This window comes from Dendrobium catenatum, unplaced genomic scaffold, assembly GCF_001605985.2.
Source record: "Dendrobium catenatum unplaced genomic scaffold, ASM160598v2 fragScaff_scaffold_982, whole genome shotgun sequence".
Lineage (NCBI taxonomy): Eukaryota > Viridiplantae > Streptophyta > Magnoliopsida > Asparagales > Orchidaceae > Dendrobium > Dendrobium catenatum.
The window spans coordinates 714398-728833 of record NW_021319444.1 but is presented as its reverse complement, the minus strand read 5'-3'; the positions used below and the strand labels follow the sequence as shown (position 1 = coordinate 728833).

General features: G+C 33.8%; 1 protein-coding gene across 1 annotated transcript; it reads left to right on the top strand.

Moving 5' to 3' along the window:
* Positions 1-9762: 9762 nt before the first annotated feature.
* Positions 9763-11010, top strand: LOC114580364. The gene is made up of 3 exons (XM_028697632.1): positions 9763-9955; positions 10112-10735; positions 10814-11010. Exons 1-3 carry the CDS (start codon positions 9763-9765, stop codon positions 11008-11010), a joined length of 1014 nt encoding a protein of 337 aa, XP_028553465.1.
* The last annotated feature ends 3426 nt before the right edge of the window (positions 11011-14436 follow it).

Genomic DNA, 14436 nt, shown 5'->3' with positions numbered 1-14436 from the left:
TTATATATAATATAATTGGAATAGAATTCTATCTAACTCATAATATGAAGTTCTATTTTATAGAATATATAGAATATAAGATTCAAAATAGAAAGAAGATAAAAAGATAGATATATATAAAATAGAAAAATAGAAAAGAAAGAGAAAAAAATGATGAAGATAATAAAACCATTGTTACGTTTCCATATTAAAGTAAAGTATAGTACTTCATTTTTTTATTTATCTTAATGCCCTCCAAAAGTACCTTTTCGGAATGTAGTAATGTAAATATTTCATATGAAATAAAGAATATAAAAAGTAAATAGAAATTTCATGAAATTCTTAAGAAATTCTGAACTTCATTAGTAATGAAATAATTAGTAATAAAATAGAATAAAATATAACTTACAATAATAGAACTATAATAGAATCTTATAATAAAATCTATTATGTAGAATAGATGATGATTACACGATTACCTCTTTTATCATAGACTATTCTAAGACTTACTATATGGATAATCTAAAACTGCCTACCAATGGAGTAGTATGATGAATACATCAAAGATTTTTGGGAAAGGTATCAAACAATTGAAAAAAATAGAAGACTATGCCTTCGTTGTATTGAATATGAATCAAAGAAAGAATAAGTAATAATAGCATGGCACTTCGAGTTTGATACGAACAAAACATTATTATTATTTTTTATAACATGAGATTTTGTATCGAGATAGTAGTATGAAAGAAGAGTTATTCCCAATTTGATTTATGTGACAAGCAAGAGTCAATTTCAGTGTTATAAACCATTGATCTTCCACACCAGAAGTATCTTTCTTATTTTTATGTTATTAGTAAAACATTATTATTATTTTTTCTAACATGAGATTTTGTATTGAGATAGTAGTATGAAAGAAGAGTTATTCCCAATTTGATTTATGTGACAAGCAAGAGTCAATTTTAGTGTTATAAACCATTGATCTTCCACACCAGAAGTATCTTTCTTATTTTTATGTTATTAGAGAAAGAGTAAAAAAAAATGGAAGTATAAGACTATTGATTAACCTCTGGTAATCAATAGTCTTATCTCTATGGATACATCCTCTTGTATACATCCTCTTTTAATGCATTTCTTATTGTTCTATCCATATAGATAAGACAAAGAGACAATTCAAGGTCTTATGCTTAGGGGAATACCATTCCTTGCCTGTCGAATAGGCCTTATAAATCATTCTTTAAAAAAAACCAAAATTTTAAAAAATGGATGCCACTATGGGAACTTATACCAATCTTGACCCTTGAATGAGAGATTGATTCTCAAGTGAATGAATTTAGATTTAAGTGGAGATTAATACATAAATAAACTTTTGGATCTCAAAATATCAAACTCATAGACTTGGATTTGAATGGGAGTTTGATTCCCAACCAAATGATTGAAACTTTAATGAGAGGTAAATTCTCAATCAAGTAGATTTGGATTTGAATGAGAGATTGATCCCCAAAAAATGATAAAAAATATGAATAAGTGGTTGACTCACAAATAAGTATATTTAAATTTGAATGGGAGATCAAATTTCAAATAAATGATCGAAAATTTGAATGTGTGATTGATCCTCAAATAAATAGATTTGTATTTCAATGAGAGATCAATTCCCAAATAATTATTCAAACTTGATTGAGAGGTCAATTCTTAAAAAAGTAGTTTTAGGTTTCATTGGGAGATTGATTCCCAAAAAAGAGATTGAAACTAGTCAATTCTCAAATAAGAGGTTTTGGATTTGAATGGGAGATCAATTACCAAATAAATGATTAGAACTTGAATGAGAGATCAATTCTCAAACAACTAGATTTTGTTTGAATGGGAGATGAATTCCTAAATCAATTATTGAATCTTAAATGAGAGATCGATTATAAAAAAAAAGGATTTAAATTTAATGGGAGATCAATTTCCAAACAAATGATTAAAACATAAATGAGAGATCAATTTTCAAACAAGTAGATTTAAATTTTAATGTGAGATTGATTCCCAAATAGTTGACTGAATCATAATATGAGAAATTGATACTCAAACAAGTGAATTTAAATTCAGATGGGAGATCAAATCCAAAACAAAATGATTTAAACTTGAATAAGGGATCAATTCTCAAAAAAGTAGATCTAAATTTTAATGGGAGATAGACTCCCAAATAAATGGTTGAAACATGAATGAGTGGTCATTTCTAAAATAATCGAATTAAAATTTGAATGGGAGATAAATTCCCAAATAAATGACTAAATCTTTAATGATAGTTTGATTCTAAATTAAGTAGATTTAAATTTGAATGTTAGATTGATTCCCAAATAAGTAGATTTAAACTTAAATAAGAGGTTGATTCTCAAATAAATGGATGAAAAACATACCATAAAAATGGGTTTACACCAAATGACTATTTTAATAAGATTAGGATGATATCTGGAAATGGTACCATTGATTGACTAGAATTCTAAAGAAGATGTATAATTAAAAGATTGTATCTATTCTCAGGAACTTCCAAAACATCTAAAATGGGATTTTAAAATCTATTAGTTCTAATGTAATCCTTTGGACCTAGTCTCATCATATGGGTCGAGTTTGTTTATCTAACTTTTATAGTGGTGGTGATTAAATTTTAAAATTTTCTTTATTAAAGTATCTTCTAATATATCAACCATTATAATACTTTATTTGTGTTGAAAAATATGATATTTTCTTTGGAAAGGGTGCAAAGAAAATGGTAATTAAATTTCTTTCGGAAAATTTGATTTCTGGACTTTCTAGTTTTGAAGTCAAATACATCATTATGAATTATATATCACCTCACGAGGCAAAGATATCATTCCCTACTAGGTTTAAATAACAAAAATGTAAATTTCATCTTTATTGTGATAGTCAAATTCAAGAAATAACTACATATGACCCAAAAGGGTCAAAATGATGTTCGATTAAGTATTTGGCTATAATAATATAGATAAAGTGTCATTAACTTCATATTTAAATATGTGTCAATAAATGATATATCTTTCTAGGGAAAGGAAATATCACATATTATTCATGGTTTTAATATAATGATAAAGACCAACGTAGATCTTCTTCTTCCTATAGAAAATTAAATGAGTATTGAAAAATGATCTGTGATTTTTAAATTTCCTACGAGCGTAAGCCCTAGTAGTTAGTTACATAGTAGGAAACTTGAGTTTTTTATATAAACTCTCGATTAAAGTAATGATAGAAATTTCATTTAGAATTTTAAAAGAGTGATGTTAGAGTTTCAACAGGAATTGGATCAAATTGGAACACTTATTTCAGGAGGTTAATAGAGGAGTAGTAGTAGGAATAATGGGATTTTAAACTAGGTTAGAAATGCCTCAACCTATCCTATGTATTGCGGTTTAAATTTTAGGTTTTGAAGGAATTTTAGTTCGAGTTGTCAATTTATTAGAATGGTGGGATTATAATCCCGAAAGTGGGGTTTTATGATTTTGAGTCCTCCCTAGATCTTAATTCTAAATTGGACACTAAATAACAGTGGCCCAATCCTAGCTAATGCAATACAAATTTGGACTTATCCCATCCTAGATTGGAGAGCTAGCTAACCATCTAGGTACTTTAAAACCATGTGTCGCATCATTTATGAAAGATGTAAGGGTTTTTGTTTTTAAGTTATATGGAATTGGGGTCGACATTTAAAGTAGATTCTAATTGGTCACTTAACATATATAGGTTGATTATGCCTAAAAAATGCAATTAAAATTTTATTGACTCTTTTAATTTTTTCAAATGCGATGCATGCTTATTGTCCTTTGAATGCATAATTTTATTTAGTTAAAAGCCACTGAGGGCCTATGAGTTCATTAAGAAAAAAGTTATAGAGTCCTTAGAGGGGACCATCAGCTGACTACTGCTCAAAGAGCTACAAAAAATCCCAAAAAAATATTAAGAGCTGAAAGTTCCCTATGCTAACAAGTACAAATAAACCTTGTAATAATCTAGGGCTGCAAGATGATAGCGTCCAAAAAATAAAGACAATAAAATGGAAGATGAGCACATCCTTTCTCAAAAAAATATAGCAAAACCTCCACTAGCATAACCCGTACTTCAACTTGCAAAGATGATTAAGCACACAAAAGTACCTACCAAAACAAATACTACAACTAATGAAATAAATGAGAACTACTAATGATGAAATATTCAATTCACAATTCAAATAAGAATTAGAGATACTCCTGAAAGTGCACTGAAGACATTTGAAAGTTTGTTAGGGATGTTAAGTCCTTGTGAACTAGTCCCAAGGCTAACCAAGATGGGGGGGGGGGGGGAATTGTGGGGGGTGAATTGGTCTTTTAAAAAATCTTTCACAATCAAAACACGATCTTAAAATAAAAGCCAAGATTCACCAGAGAAATCAAAGTGCGAAAAATAAATATGGAAGCAGTAATAAAGAACACAGAAATTTATAATGGTTCGGTCAACACGACATAAGTCCACTCCCCGAAGGCTCCCTCCGAGTATTGCACTAAACTCAGATTCTCTCCTTTTTCTTCCACAACAAGGTAGAGAAGCCTATACAAACCTCCTTTCCACCAACCCAGGAGAGACAGAGAACCCAACTCCTTTTACTTCCTCTAGAAGCAGTCAGAGAACCCAACTTCTTTTGCTTCCTCTTAAAGCAGGTAGAGAACTCAACTCCTTTTGCTTCCTCTTGAAGCAGGCAGAGAACCCAACTCCTTTTGCTTCCTTCTGAAGCAGGCAGAGAATATTGATCAGATGCTGAAGTTTACCTCTCTAGAACCCCCAAGGATCTAAGGATGACGACTGGAGAAGATGATGATGGATCCTTACTTGGAGAAACCTTTGTGAACTCCCTCGCAAACTCCCCCTCACAAGATCCTCTCTCTCTCTCTCCCTTGCTCTCCCTCTCCTCTTGGCTCTCTCAAGTTAAAGAAGTAGCAAAAGATTAGCTAAAGGGTAGAACAAGAGCTCTTAAATAGAAGAGCTTCGGAATAGCTCTTAATTTATACAAACCGACTTTATCATCCAGGACGATGTAGATATCATCCTGGCTGATTAGCATAAATTTTATTCAATCAGCCTGATCGATTGTGATAATTAGAATATTTTTGGTCTTATCATCCAGGCTAATATAATATCGTCCTGGATGATCAGTATAATTCTATAAATATCTTCCAGACAATCGCTCTGAAAGGATGTCTGGACGATAAAAAATTAGTTTGATTGTCCAGGATAATCTCACGATCGTCCCGGATGATAGTATAAATCTATGAAAATTGTCTAGAGCATTGCTTTGAATAAAAGCTATCTGATGTTGATCATCCAAGATCAACTATAGTATTTTGAACTGAACGTCCTGATTGATCCTACGATCATCCAGGATGATTTGATCGTATCAATCAAGCCTTAATTTCATTCCTTAATTACCTAATTAATTTAGGCATAATTATGTGCATCGTCCAGGCCGATGTCCTAAACGCTGTCCAAAAATAAAGAATACCTAAATAGATTTGGCGGCTGATTCATTCTGTTTTGAGCCTATCATCCTAGCCGATATGAATATCATCTAAGATGATGTGCTTAACAATGGCTGCCTTAACTAAGATGCCCTAATTAGGGTTTCTATTTTAAGCTGATAGTCTAGGACGATTTTAGGATCGTCTAGGATGATGTGATCAAAATAGAGAACTCTAATTAACAGAAAGAAATTTTCCCCTATGCGTGTGTATGCAAGGTTACTTAGCATTAGGAACTACACCATTTATAATAGACTCAAGAAAGGAAAAATTACAAACTAACTCAGACCTAATCTACCCAATCTTGAGCAAGCTCAAATTGCAGTCTTAATCTTGTGGACCTAAAATGTTAGTAGGCTAGGCAGTCATAGTAAAATAGAAGTGTTTGCAATCATAAAAATTCTATTTCTTAAAATAGATACACAACAATCTCCATTTTTTTGATGATGGCAAACACATAAAAATAATTTAAGCAGTTAAGAAAATTTAATGAAAACAATATGAAGATAGACATATATTAACTATTTAAATATAGAATCAAGGTATAAAGCAAACTGTACAGCAGACTACTCCCCCTTTTGACATCCCAAAAAGGAGGAGGAAAGTAGAACATAAATAAAGCAGAAACTAAACAACATAGTCTCCATGTGATTGATTTTAAAGATTTGTAAGTCAATGAGTTAACAACATCAAAAATCCAAAAAAGCAGTAAAGTATCCGTTCATGTTAACTCTTAGCTCGAACTTCTCCAGGCAAATTTGACTTTTGAAATCAAATGACATAACTTAGAAAAATCAATTGAATAAGAAAAAAGAGATCTGTTTAAGACATGGTTTTAGAAAAACATCTTATATAATAATGTATCAAAGTAGTTTGTCACAATCGCAAAAATTTGAAATCAAGCCTTTGAAAATCTCAAGTGATTCATGAATTCTTCTAAGATTTAAAAGTTGGTAAAGAGAAAAGACCTTGCTTTTGATGGGCTCATTTTATGACTCTTGTCCATTGAATGACGCACTTTGCACATCTTTTGATTTTGATACACTTTGTGTGTATATATATTTTTTAATTTGGCGTCATTATGCATCTTTTATTTTTGTCATCATTGGCCATTTTTTTTATTATTGCAAGATATATTCTCTTTCAAAATTTTTAAATATTTTTAGTTGTGAATATATCTTCTAGATATTAGAATAGAAAAACTCACTCTCTAATATAAGGAAGAACAAACCATAAAATAGAATAAAAAATCATATGAGAGGTGCAATAACAGGATAACGAGAAATCTTGAAGTAACATAAAGACTTTGATCATTATAAATATAAGCTAGATTACTATAGCAAGGTAAAAAATATCTCAATTACAAAGTCCAGTTATTAATTTGAGATAGATTTTTGTTTAGAAAAGAAAATTACACCACTAAAATATGTTAGAGAAAGAGACACAATCAACAATGTTTTCACCCTTTAACAAATTAAGAGATGTAAAATATTGACTACAAAAAATTCAAAAATAAAAATAAGACATAAAATATAAATTTTAACGATGATTTAAAAAAAAAATTAAGCATACGAAAAAGATAAAGAAATAAAAACAAAAGCAATAAAAAATAAACAAGGAAAAAGCTAAATAAATTAAATAACATAAGTGAAAAATAAACAACAGATAATAGATCAAAAATCAATAGGAATCAAGTTCATGCATTTATGTCAATCACACCCAATTTGGTCCTTAAAGTGTTGAAAGTGCCAAAGGCTAGTGAATTAGTAAAGATGTCAGCCAGTTGATTCTCAGTTGCCACATCGTGTAACTCAATTTCTCCCTTAGTCATATGGTCTCTAATAAAGTGATGTCTTATGTCAATGTGCTTAGTCCTTGAATGTTGTATAGGATTTTTAGAAATGCAGATGGCACTGGTGTTGTCACAAAGGATTGAGATTGTGCCTACAGGTAATCCTAAATCTAAAATATGTTACTTCAACCAAAGGACTTGGGCCATACAACTTCCTAAGGCAATGTACTAAACTTCAGTAGTGGAAAGTGCAACAGAGTTTTGTTTTCTACTAGATAAGGAGACTAAAGACTGTCCTATGAATTAGCATGTCTCAGAAGTGCACTTTCTATCCACCCTACATCCTGCAAAATCAAAATCAAAATATCCAATTACCTCAAAAGAAGTGTTATGCCTAGGGTACCAGATTTCTAAGAATTCTCTTAACTTCAGTAAAGTGGGATTCCTTAGGATCTATTTGAAATATAGCACAAAGACAAACACTAAACATAATATTAGGTCATCTAGCAGACAGGTAAAGTAAAGATCCAATAATCCCTCTATATAATCAACAGACTTTCCATTTGGGTCCTTGTCCAACTGAACACTGGAGGTCATGGGAGTATTAATTGGCTTGGCTTTATCCATTTCATATTTCTTCAAGATATCCTTTATGTACTTTTATTGATTCAGAAAGGTTCTATCATCCAATTATCTTATTCTAAACCCTAAAAAGTAGTTCAACTCTCCCATAATACTCATCTCAAACTCCTACTCATTATTTTAGAAAAAATCATCACATAGTCTCTTATCAGAAAATTAAAAAAGTAGTTGATTAACATAGATCTGAACAATGTGTAAATCATCTCCTATTTTTCTTATAAAAAGGGTGGTGTCTATGCTCCCCTTAACAAACTCCCTATCTAGTAAGAATGTGCTAAGCCTCTCATACAAGCTATTGGTGCCTGCTTTAATCCATATAAGGCCTTTTTTTAATTTGAAAACATGATTTAGAAATTGAGAATTCTCAAAACCTGGGGGTTGTTCTACAAACACATCCTCTTTTATTACCCCATTTAAAAAGGCACTCTTAACATCCATTTGGAAAAGCTTAAATCCCTTATAATAGGCAAATGCTAATAGCACTCTAATGGCTTCCAATCTAGCCATAGGGGCCAAGGTCTCCTTAAAATCTATCCCTTCTATTTGGTTGTACCCCTTAGCCACCAATCTTGCCTTATTCCTAACCACTACACCAGAATCATTCACCTTATTCTTAAAGACCCATTTGGTTCCAACTACACTTTGTCCCTTTGGTCTTTCTACAAGCTCCCAAACATCATTCCTAATAAATTGGTTTAACTCTTCTTACATGGCTAAGATTCAAAACTCATCAGAAAGAGATTGATTAATGTTGATGGGTTCAGACATTGAGATAAAGGCATAGTGGTTCACTTCCTTCCTAAGTCCTTTTCTAGTCCTAACTCTTTCAGAAGGGTCTCCTAAGATCAGTTCTTTGGGGTGACTCAAAGAGTATCTCAGATCTCTAGGCAAAGTGTGTGTAGGTTCAACCCTTTCCTCCAGATCTATACTTTCTACTCCTTGGGTAATTTCACTGACTTCTTCAGTGTTTTGTGGCACTACCTTCTTCTCCAAATTTTTAACTCCAATGGTAATATCTCCAACTTCATCTTCATCCTCAACTTTAGACTTACTAGGATCAGATTCATCAAATACTACATGAGTAGTCTCCTCCACCACTAATATCCTCTTATTAAACACCCTAAAAGACTTCCCAACACTAGAATATCCTAAGAACCCTTCTTCATCAGATTTTGGGTCAAATTGTCCTAAGTGAGATTTCCCATTATTATGAATGAAAACCTTACAACCAAAGATATGGAGGTGGGAAGGATTGGGTGTCCTACCCTTAAGGATCTCATAGGGTGTTTTATCAAGTTTGGCTCTAACATTCACCCTATTCAACACATAATAAGCTATGTTTACCGCTTCAGCCCAAAAGTATTTTGGAAGTGAATACTCATCAAGCATGGCTCTAATGGCATCAATTAAGGTCCAGTTCTTTCTTTCAGCTATCCCATTCTACTGAGGGGTCCTAGGAGCTAAGAAGTTGTGGCTAATCCCCTTATCCTCATGAAAGTCTCCAAATCTCTCATTTTTAAACTCTCCCCCATGGTCACTATGGATGGTCAAGATCTCACATCCTAGCTTTTTCTGAATCCAATTGAAGAAGACTCTAAAGAGATGAGTCTTATCCTTTTTTGCAAAGAATTCTAGAGAGAGAAGCTCCAGTATTCTAGAGAGAGAAGTCACCTTTTTCAAAAATTCTTTTCCCGGGGTTGTCTTCCGTTCTTCGCAGAATTGGATTCTCAGGAGTTTATGGACGGCCGTCAGCCATCTTCGGTGACATTAGGAATTGGAATTGATAAAGGAAGATGATCTATCTTGTCGATGGCGGTGGATGGTCGTCGATCTTCTTTGGCTTTGACGGATGGCAAGATTGTTAATGTGGATTCTTTGGATCAAGATTTGGGTGGGATTATTCATAAGAAGTCCAGAGAATTTGGTTTTAAACATCCAAATGGGCCTTTGTTGATTAAGGAGAATTTTATGGTTTTGTCCAAGAAAGGTTTTTTCATCGAAGGTAAGGGGAAGTCGGTTGTCGAAGATGAAGAAGTTGTTTCCCCTATAGTAGCAAGAAAGGTTTCTGATCAAAATTCTTTTGATTCGACGACGACCTCTTAAGAAATGAACATTTTTGTTAACAGGTTTGGCAATTCAAATGCAATCTCTGGTTTAGGCCATGGAACAAATACGAATGCCTGTAATTCTGTTAACAAAGGCATTCAATTCTTATCAAGGCCTAATTCTGTTGGTACAAATTTGGTGGATATGGTTAGTGATGGAATGCCTATTAAGAAATTGGCTGGGGTGGATGAAAATCCGTGGAAGAGAAAGCCTTACATCATGTTGGATTTCAAGGAGGATGATATGGTCTTCTCGGAAGACGGTAAGTCTATGAAATTGATAGAAGAAATGGAGGTTTCAAATTCTCATAAGCTCAGGAATTCTCTAGTGATTAAAGTTTTTGGAAAGGAGGTTCCAACTCATGTAGTTGCTTGGGAAATTAGGAGACAGTGGAAACTTTTTGGAAATTTCCACTTTACAACTTTGGGGAAGGGATGGTTTTTGTGTTCCTTTGAGTCAAATGAGATGATGGATGGTGTTTTATTGGGAGGGCCTTGGTTTGTCAACGGCTACATTGTGGGGATGGAGAAGTGGTCATTACAATTTTCCACTCTTTCTTTGAAAGGTTTAACCTCACCAATTTGGATCAGAATGCCTCACTTACCCTTGCATTGTTGGGATGAAGTGAATGTGGCTCGTATTGCTTCATCTATTGGGAAACCTTTGACGATGGATGGTAATATGTTTTAGTGGGGGAAAAGAGAATTCGCTAGAGTATGCGTGAGAGTTAAGCTTGATCAGTGTCTTTCTTTAGGAGTATGGGTTGAAAGCATCTATGGGAAATTGTTTCAAAGATTTGGGTATGAGAAAGTTTCGACTCTTTGTTATGGATGTGGAATGGTGGGGCATCTTAAAGATGATTGCAAAATAAAGGTTGTTGGAAACTCTGGCAGGGGGATGAATGAAGGTGAGTTAAGGGAAGCTAAGGAGATGGAAAAGGTTCATGAATAGGTTACTCATACCTCTTATGGTCCTTGGATCATGGTGAAGAAAAAATTTAATAGAAGACCTGTTGTTCAGAAGGAGAAACCTAAAACTCTTAAAAAACAGTGGATGAAATCGAATGAAATTCATGATGATATGGCTTGGAAAGTAACTCAAAGTGTTGATGCTTTAGATAAGGTGGAAGATGTGGCTGAAGTTAATCACTTGGAGGAAGGGGAGATACCTAGAAAAGAGGAGGCGATTGTTCCTGGAAGGGATTCTGTCAGTATGAATTTTTTTGCCATGAAAATTGTTGATTCTGTTGAAGCTCCTCCAGAGATTGATGGTAAGTTTTCTAGTGATAATACCCCTTTTATTCCAGTCAATTTGAATAAATTTGATGTGTTGGAAGGAGTGGAAGATGATGGAATTGGAGTTGTTTGCATTAAATCCAATACTGAAGGTTGTGGGAATTTTATCAGAGAAGGGGTTCCTCCAATTGCTGGGAGTCCTGATGGTGATGGAAGTATCAAGGGTTGTGAGGGGAGCAAGTGTGTTGTGAGAATTGAGAAGGAGGTTGTTTCTAGTGGAGAACTGGTGAAATGTAAGCTTGCTAAGAAGCTTAGAGAGTTGGGCTCTATTAAAAGTAGTTCTAGAGGTAGATTTGTGGATGGAGGTATGAATAAAAGAGTTGGGGGCTCTTCCCCATACTTTTTTATGGAATCTATTGTTTTTTGGAACTGTAGGGGGGACAAAAAAAGGGAGGCCTCTCTTTATTTAAAGGAAATTGTTAAAGACTATAAAGTATTCTTTGTAGGGTTGATTGAAACTAAAATCTTTTCTATGGATAAAGATTCATTTGTAAGGATGATGGGGCTTTGTTGGGATTATTTCCTTCTTCCCTCAGAAGGGCTTTCTGGGGAATTATGGTTCTATAGAGATCGGATTTGGCATCCTTTCTAGTTTTAAAAACATCAGATCAATGTGTTATTGGTCATCTCAATGTCTTTAATAGAGGAGTTTGGATGATTTCAACAGTTTATGCTAGTAAAGAGACTCTTAAGAGAAGGTACCTTTGGGAGTATGTTCATGAGGTTTCTCATAGAGATATTCCTTCTATTTTTGGAGGGGATTTTAATTGCATTGGCTCAAGAAGATAAGAAGGGTGGTAGAAGGTTTAAATTCACTCAAGGCCCTTTAGATATGTTGAAGTTTATGAATGAGAATGACTATCATGAAGTTGGGTTTGTTGGACCAAGATTCACTTGGTGCAACAACAAGAGTGGAGGAGGACGGATTCTGGAAAGACTTGATAGGTGTATTCTTAATACCTTGTCCATCAACAAAATTCAAATTACTTTGGTTAGACACCTTGCCAGAGTTGCTTCGGACCATTGTCCGATTGTTTTAAAGATGTTTGAATCGGTTTGTAAAGGTAGAAGTGGTTTTAAGTTTGAAGACACTTGATTATCCTTTAAGACTGCTGAGCATATTGTCACTAGTAGGTGGAGGAGACCCTTCTTGGGGGATGACATGGAAGATCTTAATAAAAAATGTAAAAGGACCTTGAAAGATTTATTTTATTGGAGCAAGGCTAGATTGAAGAATTTCTCTTTGGAGAAAGAAAAGTTGAAAGCTGAAATTCTTAATTTGCAAGAAGAAGAAGCTAGGAACGGTTGGCTGACTGAGGAGAAGCTTTGGGTACTTAAAGCTAAAGTCAAAGAACTTAATGTTGTTCTTCATAATCTGAATACCTGGTGGAAGCAAAGGGCAAAAGCTAAGTGGATTAAGGACGGTGATGCAAATACCAAATTCTTCTATTCATTTGCTAATTCTAGGAGAAATGTCAATTGGATTTCTCAAGTTAAGAACTCTAATGGGGTGCTGAATGATGATCCGAAAGAGGTTGAGGAGGTGTTTAATAAGTTTTTTCAAAATAAGTGGAAATCCAGAAATTATTGCTTTGCTGGATGGCCTAAACTATGGCTTATTTTGCAAGACAGTGATAAGACCTTGTTGGTTAATGATTTGGCTGAGGCTGAGATTAAAGATTTTATTCTGAATCTGAGCACCAACAGAGCTCCGGGCTATGATGGAATTACCTATTCCTTTTTCAAATCTTTTTGGAACATCATTAAAGAGGATGTAGTTAGATCTGTTCAGCTATTTTTTCTCACTAGTTCTATGAGCAAGGAGTGGAAAGACACCTTAGTTGTGCTTATTCCTAAAACTTCTAATCCAAGTATTCCATCAGCTTACCATCCCATTAGTCTATGCAATTCAATTTTTAAAATTTTTGCTAAAGTTTTGCTTAATAGAATGTTGGGAGTTTTGCATAGGATTATTTCTGAAGAACAAGCAGCTTTTGTGAAGGGTAGATCAATCTCAGACCATCTTCTTTTGGCTCAGGAAGTTTTTAAAAAATTGAGATTTTCTAAAGCTTGTAATGGGTTCTTGGCAATCAAAGTGGACATGGAGCAAGCATATGATAGTATGCGCTGGTCAACTTTGGAGAAGATGATGATAGAGTTGCGGTTCCCTACCAGGTTTGTTCATTTGGTGATGGAATGTATCATTGATCCAAGAAGTTCTATTATGATCAATGGTTATAATTATAGTTGGATTGAGGGTAAGAGTGGCTTTCGTCAAGGATGCCCTCTATCACCATTTTTTTTTATCCTTTGTTCCCAACTTCTTTCTAACGCCTTTTATAGCAGGGGTAATGATGTGGGTATTAGGATCTCTTCTAATACCCAGAAGATTTCTCACCTTCTATTTGCAGATGATATTTTGTTGTTTATGGAAGCTAAAGTGAATTTGATGAAGAAGGTTAGAGAGATTATGGAGAATTATTGTAAGTAGAATGGTCAAAACATCAACTACCATAAATCTTCCCTGGTTTGTGGTAATTCAGTGGATAGGAGGAGGAGGGTGTAGATTTCCAGATTTATGGGTATTAAATTAGTTGATGAGTTTGAGTACTTGGGTATCAAATTGGCATTGAGATGTTTAAGGAAGGTGGACTTTCAGGTTTTATTGGATAAGTCCAGTAAAAAAATAATGCTTGGGGGAATATTTATGTCTCTTTATCTAGTAGACTGGTTTTGGTTAAATCAGTTTATCTTTCTCTTCCTGTTTTTATCCTGTCTCACTCTCTTATTCTGATGAAGACGTTGATGGAATTTGAGAAGATTTGTAGAGATTTTATCTGGAATAAATGTGATGTCAAGAGGGGCATTCGTTATGTTGCTTGGGAGCAAATTTGTAAGCCTAAACTATTTAGAGGTTGGGATGTTCATTTAGCTGTGGCAAGGAGGAATGCTATGAGAGCCAAATTTGCATGGAAGTTGATTGATAAGCCAGATTCTCTTTTACACAAACACCTCAATGCTAAGTATGGAGTTAATTGGTGGAATTATTGACTGCATAAAAGTAGTTCCTCTACTTGGAAGA